The sequence below is a fragment of the Dipodomys spectabilis genome, unplaced genomic scaffold (assembly GCF_019054845.1).
Source record: "Dipodomys spectabilis isolate Male_0828 unplaced genomic scaffold, ASM1905484v1 ptg000002l, whole genome shotgun sequence".
Classification (NCBI taxonomy): Eukaryota; Metazoa; Chordata; class Mammalia; order Rodentia; family Heteromyidae; genus Dipodomys; species Dipodomys spectabilis.
In genome coordinates this window covers 55,273,358-55,290,183 of record NW_024870679.1, presented here as the reverse complement: position 1 = coordinate 55,290,183, position 16,826 = coordinate 55,273,358, and the positions used below count along the sequence as shown (strand labels likewise).

Sequence of the window (16,826 nt, the reverse complement as noted above, 5' to 3'; positions counted from 1 at the left end):
TGAAGTTGAACTTATCTGTAGTAGGACATTTGAGTTTTTATGCTCTATCTCCAAACTGTGTTTCCAGCCATTCTGTCCATTATAGGCCCCCCACAAACCTTTGTCAGAGACATCACTAATCCACTAATTGACAAATTGGGAAAATGAGGGGGACTATCTTGTTTTAGTAAGGAATCATTATTTAAATAGGGAAGTGACAGGATTATACCTCTGATCCTTCTAAGTGGAATTATGAAAGAAGGAAATCCAGAGGGAAATATTTTATTGAGAGACTGTTGGGTGATATTGTTACCACTTTACAGATGAGAAGTATGGGTCTTATGATAGGGTGCTAAGTGACTTGCTCAAGAGCATACATGAGTTCCAAGATTTAAAGCCCAGTGTTTTTCTTAGTGCTTCTTGGATTAGTATTTAATCCATGCCCATTGGTGAAACTATGGAGCAAACAATCTGAGTTTCTCAAAAATCTTTTAAGCCAAGTTAATAGTTCTCACCAATAAATAGGGCTTGTTTCATTTGTTTCTTAGTCCTTGTTTCAAAGATAGCCATTAATATTGTGAAACCCGTCTTCTATCAGGTACCTCCTAGAAAGCTACAATTGAAGATTCTGGCTGCTCTCTGTGATCCAGTATTGGCCTCCAAACGTAGTAAATCATGTCCCCTAAATCAGTGCTGCTTTGTCTTTTTCAAATCAGCACACCAACACACTGAAGATATTACTTGAGTACCTTGCCAGGATGACCATACTAAGTTGTTTAGAATCAACCCAGCCCTGAAGCTTCTGCCTGCCCTGTTGGATGATGAGATCAGTCTTTTGGCACATTTGTAATCTGGGCACAGTGTAGACTAACCAATGAGGCTAATTTGCACTAGGTTTCTGTTTCTCTTGCCCCCACTAGAATCTCCATTCATTAATTTGCCTATGTTTTTATGCTTCCAGGGTCTTAGAAACTGCTCTCTGTAATGTAGACCTTCCTTTTATTTATTTGAAATTGTGTCTTTCAGATCCCATGCAGGACTAATCATGGGAACTGATTTCCTGGATGGAAGTGACATGTCAGGATCCTATTCTCTCCTCTAATACTTTTCTGTTCTTTTATTCTTTGGCTTTTTTTTTTCTTTTCTGCTGATTCTGGGGCTTGAATTCCAGGTCTGGGCTCTGTCCCTTAGCTTCTTTGCTCAAGGCTAGCAAGGAGCGGTGGCTCGACTCTAGCTTTTTGCTAGGTAATTGGAAATAAGAGTCTTACAGATTTGCTGGGGCTGGGTTTGAACCATGATCCTCATATCTCAGCCTTCTGAGTAGTTAAGATTACAGGCATGAGCCACTGGTACTGGCTTCTATTCCTTGTTTTTACAGAGTTAACAGTGCCTCCCCCAGAGGGTTGATGTGGTTGGTGTTCAGAGAGCCTCACTTAGGACCTAGTAAGTTTCGAATAGACACTAGCCATTGCTACTGGTATTACAGTGTGATAAAAAAAAAAAAAGTAAATAAGCAGAGAAACATACAAGACACAATTTCTGGGGCTGGGAAGGTGGCTCAGTGGTAGAGCACTTGCCTTGCATGCATGAGGCCCTAGGTTTGATTCCTCAGTACCACATAAGCAGGAAAAAAAAAGAGCCAAAAGTGGCGCTGTGGCTCAAGTGGTAGAGTGCTAGCCTTGAGCTGAAGAGCTGAGGGACAGCGCCCAGGCCCAGAGTTCAGGCCTACAAACGGACTGCCGCCACCCTCCCACCCCCAAAAAAAGACACAATTTCCATCTCTTTATCACCGTCTTCTCTCTCTGTATTCTCTTTTTTTTTTTTTAAGTCTTATTGTTATTATAAAGGTGAAGTACAAAGGAGTTACAGTTATATGTCAGGTAATGAGTACCTTTCTTTTGGGGCAGTGTCATTCCTTCCCGTGCTCTCCCAGTTTTTCCCCTCCCATTCCCACCCAGAAGTTTTTTTTTTTTGGTCGGTCGTGGGGCTTGAACTCTGGGCCTGGGCGCTGTCCCTCAGCTCTTCAGCTCCAGGCGAGCACTCTACCACTTGAGCTACAGTGCCACTTCCGGTTTTCTGGTGGTTTATTGGAGATAGGAGTCTCATGGTCTCTCCTACCCGGGCTGGCTTTGAACCAAGATCCTCAGATCTCAGCCTCCTGAGTAGCTAGGATTACAGCCATGAGCCACCAGCGCCCCGCCCCACCCAGAAGTTTTATATAAGGTATATAGTTCATTTTCAACAGTACAGTGATTAGCATTGCTGCATTTGTTTGCCCTTTGTCTCTCCATTCTTGTATTCTGACTTTAACTTCTCTTTTATCCCCACCTAAAATCACTTGTCAAGTAAAAAATATCCTAGGTCCCTATGCTTTACAGCCCCAAAAACCTATCCAACCTCACTCACTAGCACTCTAGTTGTTCTAACACAGGTTAGTAATAAAAGGAGAAACATTTTCCCTGTTTCCTGATCACCCTTCCTCAGTGCTATTTTTTTCCTGTGCTCCAGTGAGACATTTTGGCCCAGCAAAGTAAAGTGGAGATATTTTAAATCATAGAGCAATCCCCTAGTGGGATCCTTCCAGATTAGTAGTTCCTTAGGAATCATGTTACTACCTAGAGCAAAAATAGAGAAGTTGCTCTATTTTTTCCTTATTATGGTTGCTTATTACTGTTACTAATTACTAGTTGTACTGTTAACAAGAGCAATCCCTTATGTTTGGAAAAGACTTTTTCCACAAAGCCTTTTTACACCCTGACCAGCACATGACCAGCAGATCCATTCTTATGTTCTCTCTCTGATACTTTGTAACTGCCCTCTTTAGGAACTCCTAGGTCATCAAAAGAAAATAGACAATTAGCTGTTAGGACTAAGTTGACAGTTACAAAAGACAGCTTGGGTTCCTGTGGGGAACAACAAAGCCCCCACTACAATAGGGACATGAGCGTGACACAGCTGTGGAGTGCAGCTTCTTTATGTCCCCAGGGAAAGCCAAGTAGTCCTGTTATCTGGGTCCTACTTAAAATAGAATCAGAAGTTGAAAGCAGTAATAAGACCATGGAAGCTCATGAACCTGGCATAAATTCCAGCCTTGTCATTTCTTACTTGAGCAAGCCCCTTCACCATTATTTTACTTCAGAGAATGTATCTGAAAAAATGGAAATAATAGTAACACTTATAGACTTGTTGTAACCACTTGAGTAATGTGTAGAAGTAGTAGCTAGGTGTGTGGTACTTAGAAAATACTAAATAAAGAGTACTTGCCAGTATGTACAAGACTCAGGGTTCAATCCCCACCTCAAAAGGAATTGTGTGAGGGGCTGGGAAGGTGGCTCAGTGGTAGAGCGCTTGCCTTGCATGCCTGGGGCCCTGGGTTCGATTCCTCAGCACCACATAAGCAAAAAAGAAAAAAGCCGGAAGTGGTGCTGTAGCTCAAGTGGTAGAGCGCTAGCCTTGAGCTGAAGAGCTGAGGGACAGCGCCCAGGCCCAGAGTTCAGGCCCCATGACCGGACCCCCAAAAAAAAAGGAATTGTGTGAGAATTGGGGAGAACCTCCAGGAGTCACTCCATGTAGAAACATGAGTATAAAATAAATGTCCCCCCACTCCATGGGAATTACAAGCTTTCTCTTATGGGATCCTAACAATCTTAGGGGCCCTACCCTCCCTCCAGAAGAAAACCCTCAACTTTTAAAAGAATTAAACAGAAGGTTAATTAGCATGCCGTAGTCATCAGACATATTACTATGTTATTTCAGTGATAAACCCAAGTATTCCTCAGTAAATCATCTCCACTACCAATATTTGGGTCTCATTTCCTATTCTAGAGTGGGGCTGATTCCAATGAGATGATTTTCAAGTCCTACTATTAGAAACACACAACTCCTCTCTGGTATCAGAAATGAATAGATGCACAAGAGATATAGGAGATTTTGTCAAGGCAATTGCTTTTTGCAAAAGAGTGCATTGCCATTACCCTCCCCAGAGCTAGGCAGGCATACCAGGGAGAGTAGACTGCTAAGTTTTTATCCCACTCCAAACTGTGCCTCTTCCTTGTCAAGGAGTTAATACAATTGATTACCAAGGGTAGAAAGGGAGCTGTTCTTTAATTCTTATCAAGGGTTTACATTTTCTCCTCATGGCTGGTTGGGAGTACAGCTGGCAACAGGGCAGTTGATAGATACAGTTGGAGAGGTTGATGAGGTCAGTGGTAAGCTCCCTCTCTAGGAGGTCTTATTCCCATTAATTCCATTAATAATGATTTATCTTCCTAACATGGCTGGCTGGTCACAAGCAGCACACCTGGTAGTTACAGTTTATTTTTTTTAACTCTTTTGATAAAGATTTATCTTCCTAATATGGCTGGCTGCTCACAAGCAGTACACCTGTTAGTTATAGTTCATTCTTTTAACTACTTTGACACAAGATTCATATTCCTAACATGGCTGGATAGTCACAAACAGTACAGATAATAGTTATAATTGAAGTCAAAAAGCAAATAATTCCAGGAAATATCAATACTAGGAAATATCAGTATACAAGATAGAGGCACTTTGGTTTGACAAAAAGATACCTTCCCCCCCCCCCACACACACACACACATACTACTGTAATACATTTTCCCATAAATTTTAAAATATATTAGGAACATGAAAAAAACGAACCTAGCAAGATTTTTTCTAAATATAAAATATCAGATCCAAACTTCCCTTTTTATTCAATTTCAAAATAAAAGCAATATCTTAACATAATTAACAGAGAAAGGTTGATTATAGTACCTAACTCATTTGACTGAATTAGTGTTTGTGTAAATATCTTTCTTTTTTTTTTTTTTTTTTTTTTTTTGTCAGTCGTGGGGCTTGAACTCTGGGCCTGGGCACTGTCCCTCAGCTCTTCAGGTCAAAGCGAGTGCTCTACCACTTGAGCTACAGCGCCACTTCCGGTTTTCTGGTGGTTTATTGGAGATAGGAGTCTCATGGTCTCTCCTACCCGGGCTGGCTTTGAACCAAGATCCTCAGATCTCAGCCTCCTGAGTAGCTAGGATTACAGGCGTGAGCCACCAGTGCCCGGCTCGAAATATCTTTCAAACTGTAAAGTACTATGCAAATTACTCCTACTGCTATTATTTTTAGTATTCCTCATTTCCTGCCCTTAAATAGCTCCCACCTAGTAGTACTACTGTGTTTACTCTCTAGTTGTTTTTTTTAAGTTGAGCCAGGCTCCTGTTGCTCACGCCTGTAATCCTAGCTACTCAGGAGTCTGAGATCTGAGGATCATGGTTCAAAGCCAGCCTAGGCAGGAAAGTCTGTGAGACTCTTATCTCCAATTAACCATCAGAAGTGGTGCTGTGGCTCAAGTGGTAGAGTGCTCACCTTGAGCTGAAGAGTTGAGAGACAATGCCCAAGCCCAGAGCAAGCCCTATGATGGACCCAAAAAAAAAAAAAAAACTTGAGGCAGAATGATCTGGCTCTGAAGAGTTCCAAACAAAAGTCAGGAACCCTAGGATAGCATACTGCATCTGCCCTTAATCAGCAGTATGACCTGGGCTAAGTCACTTGACCTGTCTGAGCCCCATATTTGCCCACTTGTGAAATGAAGACTTGAACTATGTGCAGCATTCTCATCCTAACATTTTGGGTTGATAATGTGGTCTCAAATAAAAATCTCTTGCATGGATTCACATTTTTCTCAACAGCAGTGTCATGCATTTTAAAAAGGAATTGAAATCAGGGAAGTGATTTAAAAAAAAAACAATAATATGTATAAGCAATTTCAAATTGCTACAGAAGTCAGCATAGGAAAAAGTAGCTTTAATCAGTAGAGAATGTATTCTTCTTTTGCCAATATAAACATGTTTCACAAAGCCAATTTGCTAAAATATTATCTTAATGAGAAAATATACCCATTCAGGTTTCCTAAGTACAATAAGAAAATGTCAGAATGGTTGACTTTACTCTTCTAACTGTAGACAAAGTCAAACTATACCTCTTATCTGAGAACACCCCCTCCTCTCCGACAAGTCCCGAAGGATAGGATTTTCTGTTGATTCAGAGGGTCAATAATTCTGCAAAGTCCCAAGTAAATGGCAAAACACAAGCTCAGATTGGGTTTTTGTATTCGTATTTTATAAACATTTCAGGATTTTTTTTTAATGACTCTTGACCTTTTGCCATTCTTAAAATGAAGATCTTATGTCCTGGAAGCTTGGTTAGAAACAAACTCAGGGTATTGCATCCAACTTCTTTCTCCATGTGGATCCTACTGTCAGCAAACACATCTAGCAATGTAAGCTATTAATTAAGTGGATTCCAAAGCTAGACTGTCTTGATTAACACTCCAGCTCTGCCCTCCATAGCTTTGAGACTTTAGGCAAGTTACTTGGGCAAATTATCTCAATTTTCCTAATTGTAAAATAGGGGATAATCATTATATCTGTCTCAGCCTACCTCAGAGGATTATTATGAAAACTAAAATATTTTATATAAGTGTGTAAAGTGCTTCAAAGAATGTTTGGTGCAAACTAACTGCTAAATAAATGTTGGCTATCATTATCATTTGCAAATATGCCTCTATTTTAATGTCTTTAGGAGGGACAGAGTGTTTATTCACTTCCTCCCCTCTTTGCTTCTTCCCCAAGGCAGGTTGTCCTGGTGTTAGTCAGGATCATTCTGGTTATCCTGAACTTTGGAGTCAGACAGACCTGAGTGTGAAACCTTACTTTTCTGCAACAGAGGGCAAGATAACTTTGATGTCTTCATCTGTAAATGGCAGTAGTTTCACTGAGCTATTGTGAAGACTAGTTAAGGTGCTACAGGAGAAATATAGCAAGCACATCATAGCTGTTGCTATGATGATTGTGAAGGACAAGAAGAAAATTAAGACCAGAAGGGAGAAAAAAAAAAAGGTAAAAAAGAAAAAGTACTACTAGCCATAGTTGCTGCTGTTGCTGATTTTCAAAAGTGTTCTGAGTAGCCGAGTTCTTTCTGCTGCTCCTCGATTTTTGCCTCACCAGTCCTAGCTCTCCCCCTCACAGAGCACATCTGCTCTGCCTTCTCTTGTCAAATTTCAGCTAGGTAGAGCACCAGCACAGCCCCTTCCTGCCCGTTCAGCAACAGCACCACCACCATTTCAGGCCCTCCTTCCACACAGAGTTCTATCCTCAAATTTTTCTTGGGAGATACAGATTTTAGTCTCCTCCCTAAGAAGAGGTTCCTCTTAGTGTGCTTTATTCCTTCTTGAATGTGATCTTGCCAGCACTATAGGATGGTTTCACAGTATAGCCACGATCTTGCTAGGGAGAAGTGCCATTTCCTACATCTGACTAGTCTCTCTTCAGTCACTTTAAACCAGGCAGCAGAGCTAAAGGAAACAAAGATTACCCTTTGAAAACTCTTCATAAGAATCCCAGGTGAGGGGGTAACTGCTTGCTCTGAAACACCAGAGAGAGTAACAGAACCTAACAGAACCCCATGTTCAATCCAATGGTAATATATGGGACCCATACTAGAGATGAAGGTGGGAACTGAAACTAGAAATGAGGATCTCCAGAGATGGAGGCATTAACCAGTCAGGGAAAGAAGCATTCCTGTTGGGCAATGAGTTAGAAACAAGACAGAATGATGCCTGGGCTCCAGGAAGCTAAGAGGATGAAGCTCCAATTTTCAGTCCAGTTTTCAGACCAACACTCTAACAAAGGAGCACACCATCCAGTAATGGCTACCACCTACTAAGCACCTACTGTACTGGCTCAGAACTGTACCAGAGGCTTCACCAATATCATTCCATTTAACCATCCCAACAACCTACAAAGGAGAAAACATGATTCACATTCTTATTGATGGGAAAACAGGCTCTCAAATTTTATAACTTCTTCAAAGTCATATAGGTTGTAAATGATAGAGCTAGGATTTAGATGTAGTTTTGCTTCACCTTTAAGACATTATTCTATAGATCTTTTTAAAATATATGGCCTTTTAAAAGTAACTGTTGCAGTTCAACTGTCTTGCATGGCTGTTATATGCACTAAATGAGAATAATAAGGTTCCTGACATGTAATACGTGTTCCAAAAAAAATATTTCTTCTTTCCCAAGTCCCATTTAAAATGGCTAGAGAAAAATCACTTAAAGCTGGGCACCGGTGGCTCACGCCTGTAATCCTAACTACTCAGGAAGCTGAGATCTGAGGATTGTGGTTCAGAGCCAGCCAGGTCAGGAAAGTCCATGAGACTCTTATCTCCAATAAATCACCAGAAAACCAGAAGTGGTGCTGTGGCTCAAGTGGTAGAGCGCTAGCCTTGAGCTGAAGAGCATAGGGACAGTGCCCAAGCCCAGAGTTCAAGAGCCATGACCACAAAAAAAAAGAAAGAAAGAAAGAAAAATCGCTTATTTTTTCTTGGCCCCTGTTTTCTCATGTGAAAAGTGGGCATAGTTTATGAATCTTCTAACCTTGTATGTTGACGACCCCAGCAAAGTACAGTGCAGGCCTGATGTCCCAGCCTCTTTTGCTGCCCAGCACATCTTTTCTGCCTATACTCACAAATCTGGCACTACTCTGGTTTTGGTTTCTCCCAGCAAACATCGTATTTACAAACCACAAATAACAAAGTAGAAGATGCCGGAAGAGCTCTGGCATGTTAATTAAGAACAATAGCGGAAGCAGCTGGGCAGAAAATGCCAAAGAGTCTGAGCAGAGGCAGCACAGCTCAGTTTGTTGACAGAAGCCAGTGCAGTATTGTACATTAATTGGGGAAGTGGGTAAACATTTGCCAGCAGCATGCCCCCCAGTGAATTGGAAGACAGCAGGCTGGGCCCTCCCCACTACCTTTCCTGCCCAGCTGCCCATAACCTAGAGATACTGGTAGATCTGGCTTTTTGCCCTGGGTTACTTATAAGCACAGCAGATTCTTAAGGTGGATGTGTCTCCTTAATGGCCCTCCTGGGCATACTAAGTTTCCATCTGAATATAGCAGATGATAGTGCTTCCCCTTAAACTTCCCAGCCTGCTTGTGATACCCAGCCTTGGTCTCCAGGGGTTCCCCTTCCACTAGCTGGAAGAAGATAGTAGAATCATCTCATTAGGAGTGGCTTGAGTTGAGCAGAAAACAAAATTGCCTGCCTCAGGTGCTGCCAGGCTTTGCCTACAGTCCCAGAGCTCCTCTAAAGAGCAGAGCAAGCACCCTCAGGCCTGATAAGAGGTGGCCAGGCCTTTCTTCACACACACTTGGAGCTGTCCATTTGTCTGTGTGTCCAGCTATCTTTACAGTTGCTCTCACACACAGAGCCCATTATTGGCACCTGCTCTGTGCCAGACACTGCTAATTATATTTTTCTCATTTAATCTTCACATCAGTTCTACAAGGTTGATACCCCCAAAGCCACAAAGCTGATAGCCAACACAGCTGTGATTTAAACCAGAGTTTTTGTAGTTCTAAAGCTTGTGTCCTTTCCATTAAACTAGTGCCTTTAAAACTCATCACCTGGATTGTGGAGATCTTGATTCAGGAGTGAGCCTTACACATGCTAGGCAAACACTGTACCACTGAGTTATACCCCCAACTCTTACTCCTTTTTGATATTTGATATTCTCTCTCTCTCTCTCTCTCTCATTCTCTCTTTCTCTCTCTCTCTCTCATTCATAAAACTTTCATATACCATCCCTGTCCTGGCTTAGGAAGGCTGAAACCTAATTTAGAATCTCTGTGTCCCATAGTACAAAGAAGGTTTTGCCTAGCTTTACTTTCAGTAGTTTATATTTCTTGTCTCTAGAATATAAGGTGGTAATATTAGGTGATTCTTTTTTTTTTTAATCCTTATTGAAAAGGTGATGAGCAGGGGGATTACAGTTACATAAGTAAGGTAATGAGTACATTTGTTTTTAAACACTGTTACCCCATCCCTCATTTTCTGGTGATTCATTTTTTTTTTCAAACCAAATATATTCCCAACAAGAAGATCATAGTATAGACCTCCCTAAAAGCTGCCCCTTGCCAGCAAGATACAGCCATCTTTAAATACGGTAGAATAATCTTTCTTCAGTTTACTGTATGTGGTTTTAGTGGGAATAAGCCCTAGCTCTTGTCCATCAGTCTTAATTTGCCCCCACAAGCAGAATAGACCTCCTTGCTGTCACAAGTTAACCAAGCAGAGGCTTGCAGGATGCTATTCAGCTGTTGAAGGAACATCTTTCCCAAGGGCACAGGAAGCAAAGGTTGAGTCTCTTAAACCTATGCCTCGAGGTCAGTGATAGTTCTTCCACTAAACTTGACCTTTATGAGAGCCTGGTTTACTCAGATAGGAAAAACAATACCCATCTCACAGGATTAGTTTGAAGATAGAATAAGATAAGGTGAAAATGCTCACTTTGCCTAGTACCAGTGGCTCACACCTGTAATCCTAGCTATTCAGGAGGCTGAGATCTGAGGATCATGGTTCAAAGCCAGCCTGGGCAGGAAAGCCCATGAGACTCTTATTTCCAATAAACCACTAGAAAACCAGAAGTGGTGCTGTGGCTCAAGCGGTAGAACACTCACCTTGAGCTGAAGAGCTGACGGATAGTGTCCAAGCCCAGAGTTCAAGCCCCACGACCAACCAAAAAAAAAGAAAGAGAAAAAAAAAAGAAAGTGCTCACTCTTGCATGTTGTAATAGGCTCAAAAATCAATACACACAGGTGCACTGAATGCCATGTAGACAAAATTATCCTTGTTCCAGACTTTTAAATGTATTTTCTTTCTTTTCAGGTAACTCAGCTGGACCCCAATAAATCTTTATTGGAGGTAAAGTTGTTTCCTCAAGAAACCCTTTTTCTTGAAGCAAAAGAGTAAACACGGCTCGGCGGTGGAACCAGCCATTCCTTGACAAGCCACTGGCCCTCGTCAAGAGATGGGCTCATCGCCAACCACCCACATGCTCGTCTCACTCAGTTCAGTGTCACACTTCTGCCTCTTGCAAGATTGCTGGAAAAAAAAAGTAATAATAAACATAGCTACTTAAAATTTCCCATCCATGAGTATATGTTCCCAACCCTCATGATGAAGAATTACAATTCTGCCACCCGCCCCTCCCCTGCACTTTGCCCTGTTCAATGACTAGTGCACTGTTGGTGTGTGAGTGATCACTAGTAAGAGTTTTTAACTTCTCTAGTGCCCAGTGTCCTATGACAGTTCTTTCTGTCTTGTGACACCAGGATGCTGTGTATTTGATATGTCTCATTGAGCCAGGGCTTACACCTCTGCCTTTTTATTTTCATGACTGGATCTCTACTTTGTCACCTAATTTTAAGAGGCAGAGGAAAAAAAGTCAAATGGGACATTCTTGGCATGGAGATTAAACATTGTCATAGGAGGAAAAAGAAGCATATCATTTTTGTTGGTACTTTCTATCTTTATTACTAAGATGTAAGATTTTGTTTGAACTATTTTGACATATATGCAAGATATTTATTTAATACTGCTGCCTTGGATCTCCAACCTCCATCTAGGAGGTATTTACTATTCCACTGAAACATGGGAAAGTGTTCAAGTACATAATGTGAATGCTGAGGTAGTGTAAAGCAGATAATATTAAGACTTTGGTATCTGACCCAGCTGTGAGAAGCTGCTGTTAGGTCTGTGTTGAATCAGTTAGAACCCCATAGACACCAGCTTCCAAGGTGCTGAGCCATCATATTGTATACTGAATACAATTCTCCCTTTTTTTGGTCCCTCCTTCATACATTTGGGCTTTGAAACTTAGTATTTTAAGCACCATGTCTACAGTCAAAATCTCATTCTAGGAGATGCCATTGCGCATTTGGGTTCACTTCATGTTTAACTTGATGCCATGGGACATTCCCTATAATAAGTAACTTGCTCTACTATTAGAAGGAATCTCATTCTTTCACTGAAAATTCAGATTTCATGTATTTAAGAGAAAATTTGGGGGCTTAGTCTAAAAGACATGTGATACCTGTATTCAATAATTTGAGGTTTGATTTAGTAGATTTGAATTTTGTAATCTGTGGACTTGGAGTTTGCAGTAGTAGTTCATAAGAACTATCTTTATACCTTCATAGCCAGTGATTTCCTTTTAGTCTTGAAATGTTTTCATAGGTCTCTATTCTAGGAGTTGAGAATATTTTCTAAATATAAGTGCTAGGTTTGCTCCCCTGGCCCCAGCAAGATGTTGTTAGAAAACTCTTAATGAAAGCTGGAAATATGTTTGGTCATTTCTCTCTACCCAAAAGTGGATGGTAGCCAGGAAAATTCCATCTGTTTTTCCTTTCATGTTCTACCCGGGACCTTCCCCTGAAACTCTCTTAAAAGAAATTGTTCCTAAAAGACTTGTGCTTCATTTGCTTACATGAGGGCTTTCTCTGGCCCCACGGGTCTCTCTAGGGAGGCTGAAAGGAAGACCTACCATGAGGGAAGCTCTCGATAGCCCTTCCTCTCTAGCTCTACTTCCTTTCTAACTGGCTGCACAAGAGAGTCATTTCCAGGACATTAAGGCTCCAGGTAGACATTGTCCCTATAGGTGCTGTGGAAAAGACATGGCACTGAACTCAGGCTATATTCAGAAACAACAATGAGATTGTGGGTAGGGGTTTGAGAGAGGGGTCTCTGAATTCACTTTCATGTTTAACCTGTTCCATCTGATTTGGGTTTGACTTCATTATATGGTTCCCTCCCACGCCATTCACTTCTGTATACCAACAATATAGACTTCACTCTGAAACCATTTTCATAAAAGCTATTAAATGTTACTTGAATGTGTGTGAAATTGAAAAACCTTTTTCAACCTTGTCTTGGAAAGTTCTCAGTGGCCTGCTCAGCCTCATAAACTCCTCCTATAAGCCCCCTAGCTAGGAAAGACATCAGCTAATTGTCACTGTTCACACATGGCGTTCTCAGCTACTAAGCTCAAGCATTTTATACTTTCTCATGCAGGCACAACTTTAAAATTAATTGCTTTTACCACAGAATTTTTTCTCCTACTCTCAGACTTCCATGCCCCACACATTCCACCCTCAGATTCAGTGAGTCAACCAGAATGTTTTCTCAACATTCTTTGCCCAGCTGTTTACAGTGAGCTTCGTGGTTCCTGTCCTCTCCTCATTCTAGTTCACTCCTTTGGATTCTTGGGTTATCAGTTGTGAGTTCAGAAAATTAGTTTCAAAGTTTAAGGAAATATTGCCAATTTCCCATTGTCTTTCAGAAGATACAATTTTTTTGGAGGCATCTAGTTTGGGATGTTGCCAGCCTCTGGCACTGTTAGTTTTATGAGACGTTCTGGTGTTCATCTCTGAATTGTAATTGTCCACAGCCTGAGCTGGATGACATCAGTTTTTGTAGAATCCTTTTTTTTTTTTTCATTTCAAATCAATATCTTGCTTGGTTTTTATACTTACTGTAAAAATAATACATCAAAGCACAGTGCCTTTTTTGTTAGCAAAAAACCAAAGGCTCTTCTTTTTAATAGCTTAACATCTATTTAGGGTTTATTCTCTAATATAGGAGAATAACATATACATTTTTATTTAAGTCATTACGAACATGATGTATAGTGAGAACAGTGGCTCACAGCTGTATTCCTAGCTACTCAAGAGAAGGATTGTAATTCAAGGCCACCCTGGGCCAAAAGTTTCCAAGACCCCCATATCAACCAATAAAAAGATGGATGTTCATCCTAGCTATGTCAGGAGCATACCAATAAAATAGAAGGAAAATATTGAAAAGATTAAAATACTACAAAACCAACATAAAGTTATATGCTAAGGAGATCTACAGTTTAATAGTATCCATCCTATGCCCTGAGACATTACAAAACATCTTCCATTCATCAATAAGCAGTGGAGTAGATTACTAAGAGGTTGCACATAACCTTTATTTGGATGTACGAGAGGATATCGCTTGTTTCCATTAACACCATTACTGATCCACACACTGTTACCCATCCCCTCAACTACCCAGTCCTGGGCCCCACCAATGAATGGGACAAGAACCTTAAATTGACACACAGGTATTGCACTTTACAGTCTGTATTTTCTCATATGGCCAGTTTAGAGTTCCTCACATACATAAGCACTCTGGAAACTTCACTGTCTTCTCATGTGAACCTTGATTCTGCCATTTAGACATTATAACCTTAAGGTGAGTAACTTCTCTGAAACTCAATATCCTGACAAAAACTCCTGCACTTTAGCACACCTTTCACATATCATCACAGTCCACTGCTATGAGCAAGGCAGATGGTCATTTCATTTTTGCACAAGGAGCTGTCTGGTTTGCCTAAAGTCCAAAGCTTGTCAGTAGAAGACTCAAGATTGAAGCCTTAATAGTCTCATTTCCCACTGTTCTTCCATAGACTAAGTTTTAAACCCAAGAATGGCTCTTGGGGCCCTCTACTATTGTATTTTTCTGGGAAGTGAAATTGCGTTCATCAAATTTTAGTGGGATCTACTAACCAAAAAAAAGAAAAAATAGCCACCATTTATATTGTACATACAAAAATCAGACCATGTGGGAGTTGAGCCTGTCCATTCTTTTTGGCAACCCATATTTTTGTCTAAAAGAACCTCTCAAGAGGATGAAATGCAGCCAGTAAGTTCTCTTGACTTGAACCACCTGAATTTAGTATCTTGTTCCAAATAGCTTTTGGACTGGAGAGATGACTCAAGGAGTAGAGCACCAGCCATGAGCAGAAAAACCTGAGCAAGAACACAGGGCCCTGAATTAAGTTCCAGTACTGCTCCCTACTCCTCCCCACCCCACTCCCAAAAAATAAAACAGCTTTGGAAGATGACCCTTAACAACTCCAACTGGCCACAAACCTCTCTGCTGCATTTTGAAAGTTTGGTCTGAAAGGAAATACCAGTAAAGGAGATTTGATCTCATCTTCAGTCCTAACTCTGTCCACCATCCGTTAATTGTGGCTGTTGGTTTTTGAAAGCTGGTATAAGGTGTGCTTAAGAGCACAGCCTCTGGAGACATACTGCCGGGTCCAGGCCACGCCTCTGCTTACTAGCAGTGTCTCCTGGGAATGCTACCTTTCTCTGTTTCCATTTTTCAGCTTTCTTATAAAATGGAAATGTTAACAGTATCTAGTTGATAAGGTCTTTTGAAGACTGAATGTAAAGCAGAACAGCTGTTATTTATTCTGCAAACTCATATAATTTTTTTTAAGTGGGTTATCATTGCAGTGAGAAGTGGCAGTTCATGAGAAGGAACATCAAAGGAAGAGCAGAAACAAAAAGTCCAAGAGTTATGTTAGGACTTTAGGAACCATCAAAGAGCCCTCGCTGATCATTTAGGATATGCCCAGTACTACGCTCAGTTACAGACCTTCACCTTACAAGCCTGTGAGGTGGATATTCTTTCAAAGAGGCAAAGCAATTGCCAAACTCCACAATTGACAAAGAGCAGAGAGCAGTTTTGCATCTCGGCTATGTATGCATGTGTGTGTGTATGTGTGTGTGCGCGTATGTGCACGTGTGCAGGCGCATGCATGCACTCCAGTCCTTGGGCTTGAACTCAAAGTGCCTGGGTGCTGTGGCTCAAGGCTAGCACTCTACCACTTGAACTACAGCTCCACTTCCAGCTTTTTTGGTGGTTAATCGTAGATAAGAGTTTCATGGATATTCCTGCCCCCACTGGCTTTGAACCACCATCTTCAGATCTCAGCCTTCTGAGTAGCTGAGTAGCATCAGCCACCAGTACCTAGCTGTATGTAGACTTCTGAACCTGAAGACGCTGCTGTGTCTGTGACAATGACATGCTGCATTCAGTGAAAGTAGAACATACTCCCAAAGCATTTCAAATAACTGTAGGAGTAACTTTTTAAAGTATTGGTAGATGTTCAGAAGAGCAAAGCCACATTTAAATAGGAAATTCTCCAGTGACTGATTCCCTAAGAGTTAGTGCTGCTCTTATATAGAAATGTGTCCAGGAGCTGAGATTTAAATAAGGCCTTTTGTTTTTAAGTGCATGCAATGACTTAAGATGCCTCCAAAGTCCATTTCCTGCTCTCTCATCCTTTTTTCTGTACTGCTCTTTCTCTCTTTGTCATCTCACTAGAATTTCAAAATTATATCTTACTTGATCCTCATCTCTGTAGTCCTTATACTAGACCAGTCTCCACACTGTTACTAGGAAGAACTCTAAAATGCCTGTCTCAACAGGCATACACACACACACACACACACACACACACACACACACACACACACACACACACACACACACACACACACACACACACACACACACACACACACACACACACACACACACACACACACACACACACACACACACTGCCTTCCAGATAAAACCCAAATTCTTGATTTAAACTCTTTGTTATCTGGCCCCTTCCTCCCTTCCGATCTGTATCTCTAAACATGTCAATACATTCTGAGCAAGCAATTACCTGAACCTGCTAGCTTTCTATAATCTGGTTTTGTGCATGATCTCCTCTGCCTTCATAGAATTCTGTCTTCCATCTTTCACTTTCAGTTTTGACTCCACTTCCTCCAAAATGCTTTCTTAAACATTGGCACACCCCTCCATACCCACAGATTAGATGTCTGTGTGCTGACCCTTTAGCCTTGTGCTGCCCTAGCACTGGGTTATTCCAAACTATATAAACTTTCTAACCTCCCTCACCTGGATTGAGTCCCAGAAAAAGCCCAACTTACTTTATGTCCTCAAAGCCTAGCAAAGTGACTAGTGCACAATAAACTCAGTAAATGTGAATGTACTAACTGAATTTGAGTAAAGAGTTACATGTATCCAGGTACTAATAAGGTGGTCACTTCCATCTCTAACCTCTAACTCATCTGGGAACATTGAAAGAGCAAGAAACCATACCTTAATCATC

The 16,826-nt window shown here is 41.1% G+C and overlaps 1 protein-coding gene across 1 annotated transcript in view; it reads left to right on the top strand.

Moving 5' to 3' along the window:
- Faf1 (Fas associated factor 1) overlaps positions 1-10,974 on the top strand; it is a 297,788-nt gene extending 286,814 nt beyond the window's left edge. The window contains exon 19 of the mRNA XM_042677919.1: positions 10,715-10,974. Within this exon, the coding sequence (XP_042533853.1) occupies positions 10,715-10,798 (84 nt within the window). The 3' untranslated portion in view covers positions 10,799-10,974. The remainder of the gene's footprint in view (positions 1-10,714) is intronic.
- The last annotated feature ends 5,852 nt before the right edge of the window (positions 10,975-16,826 follow it).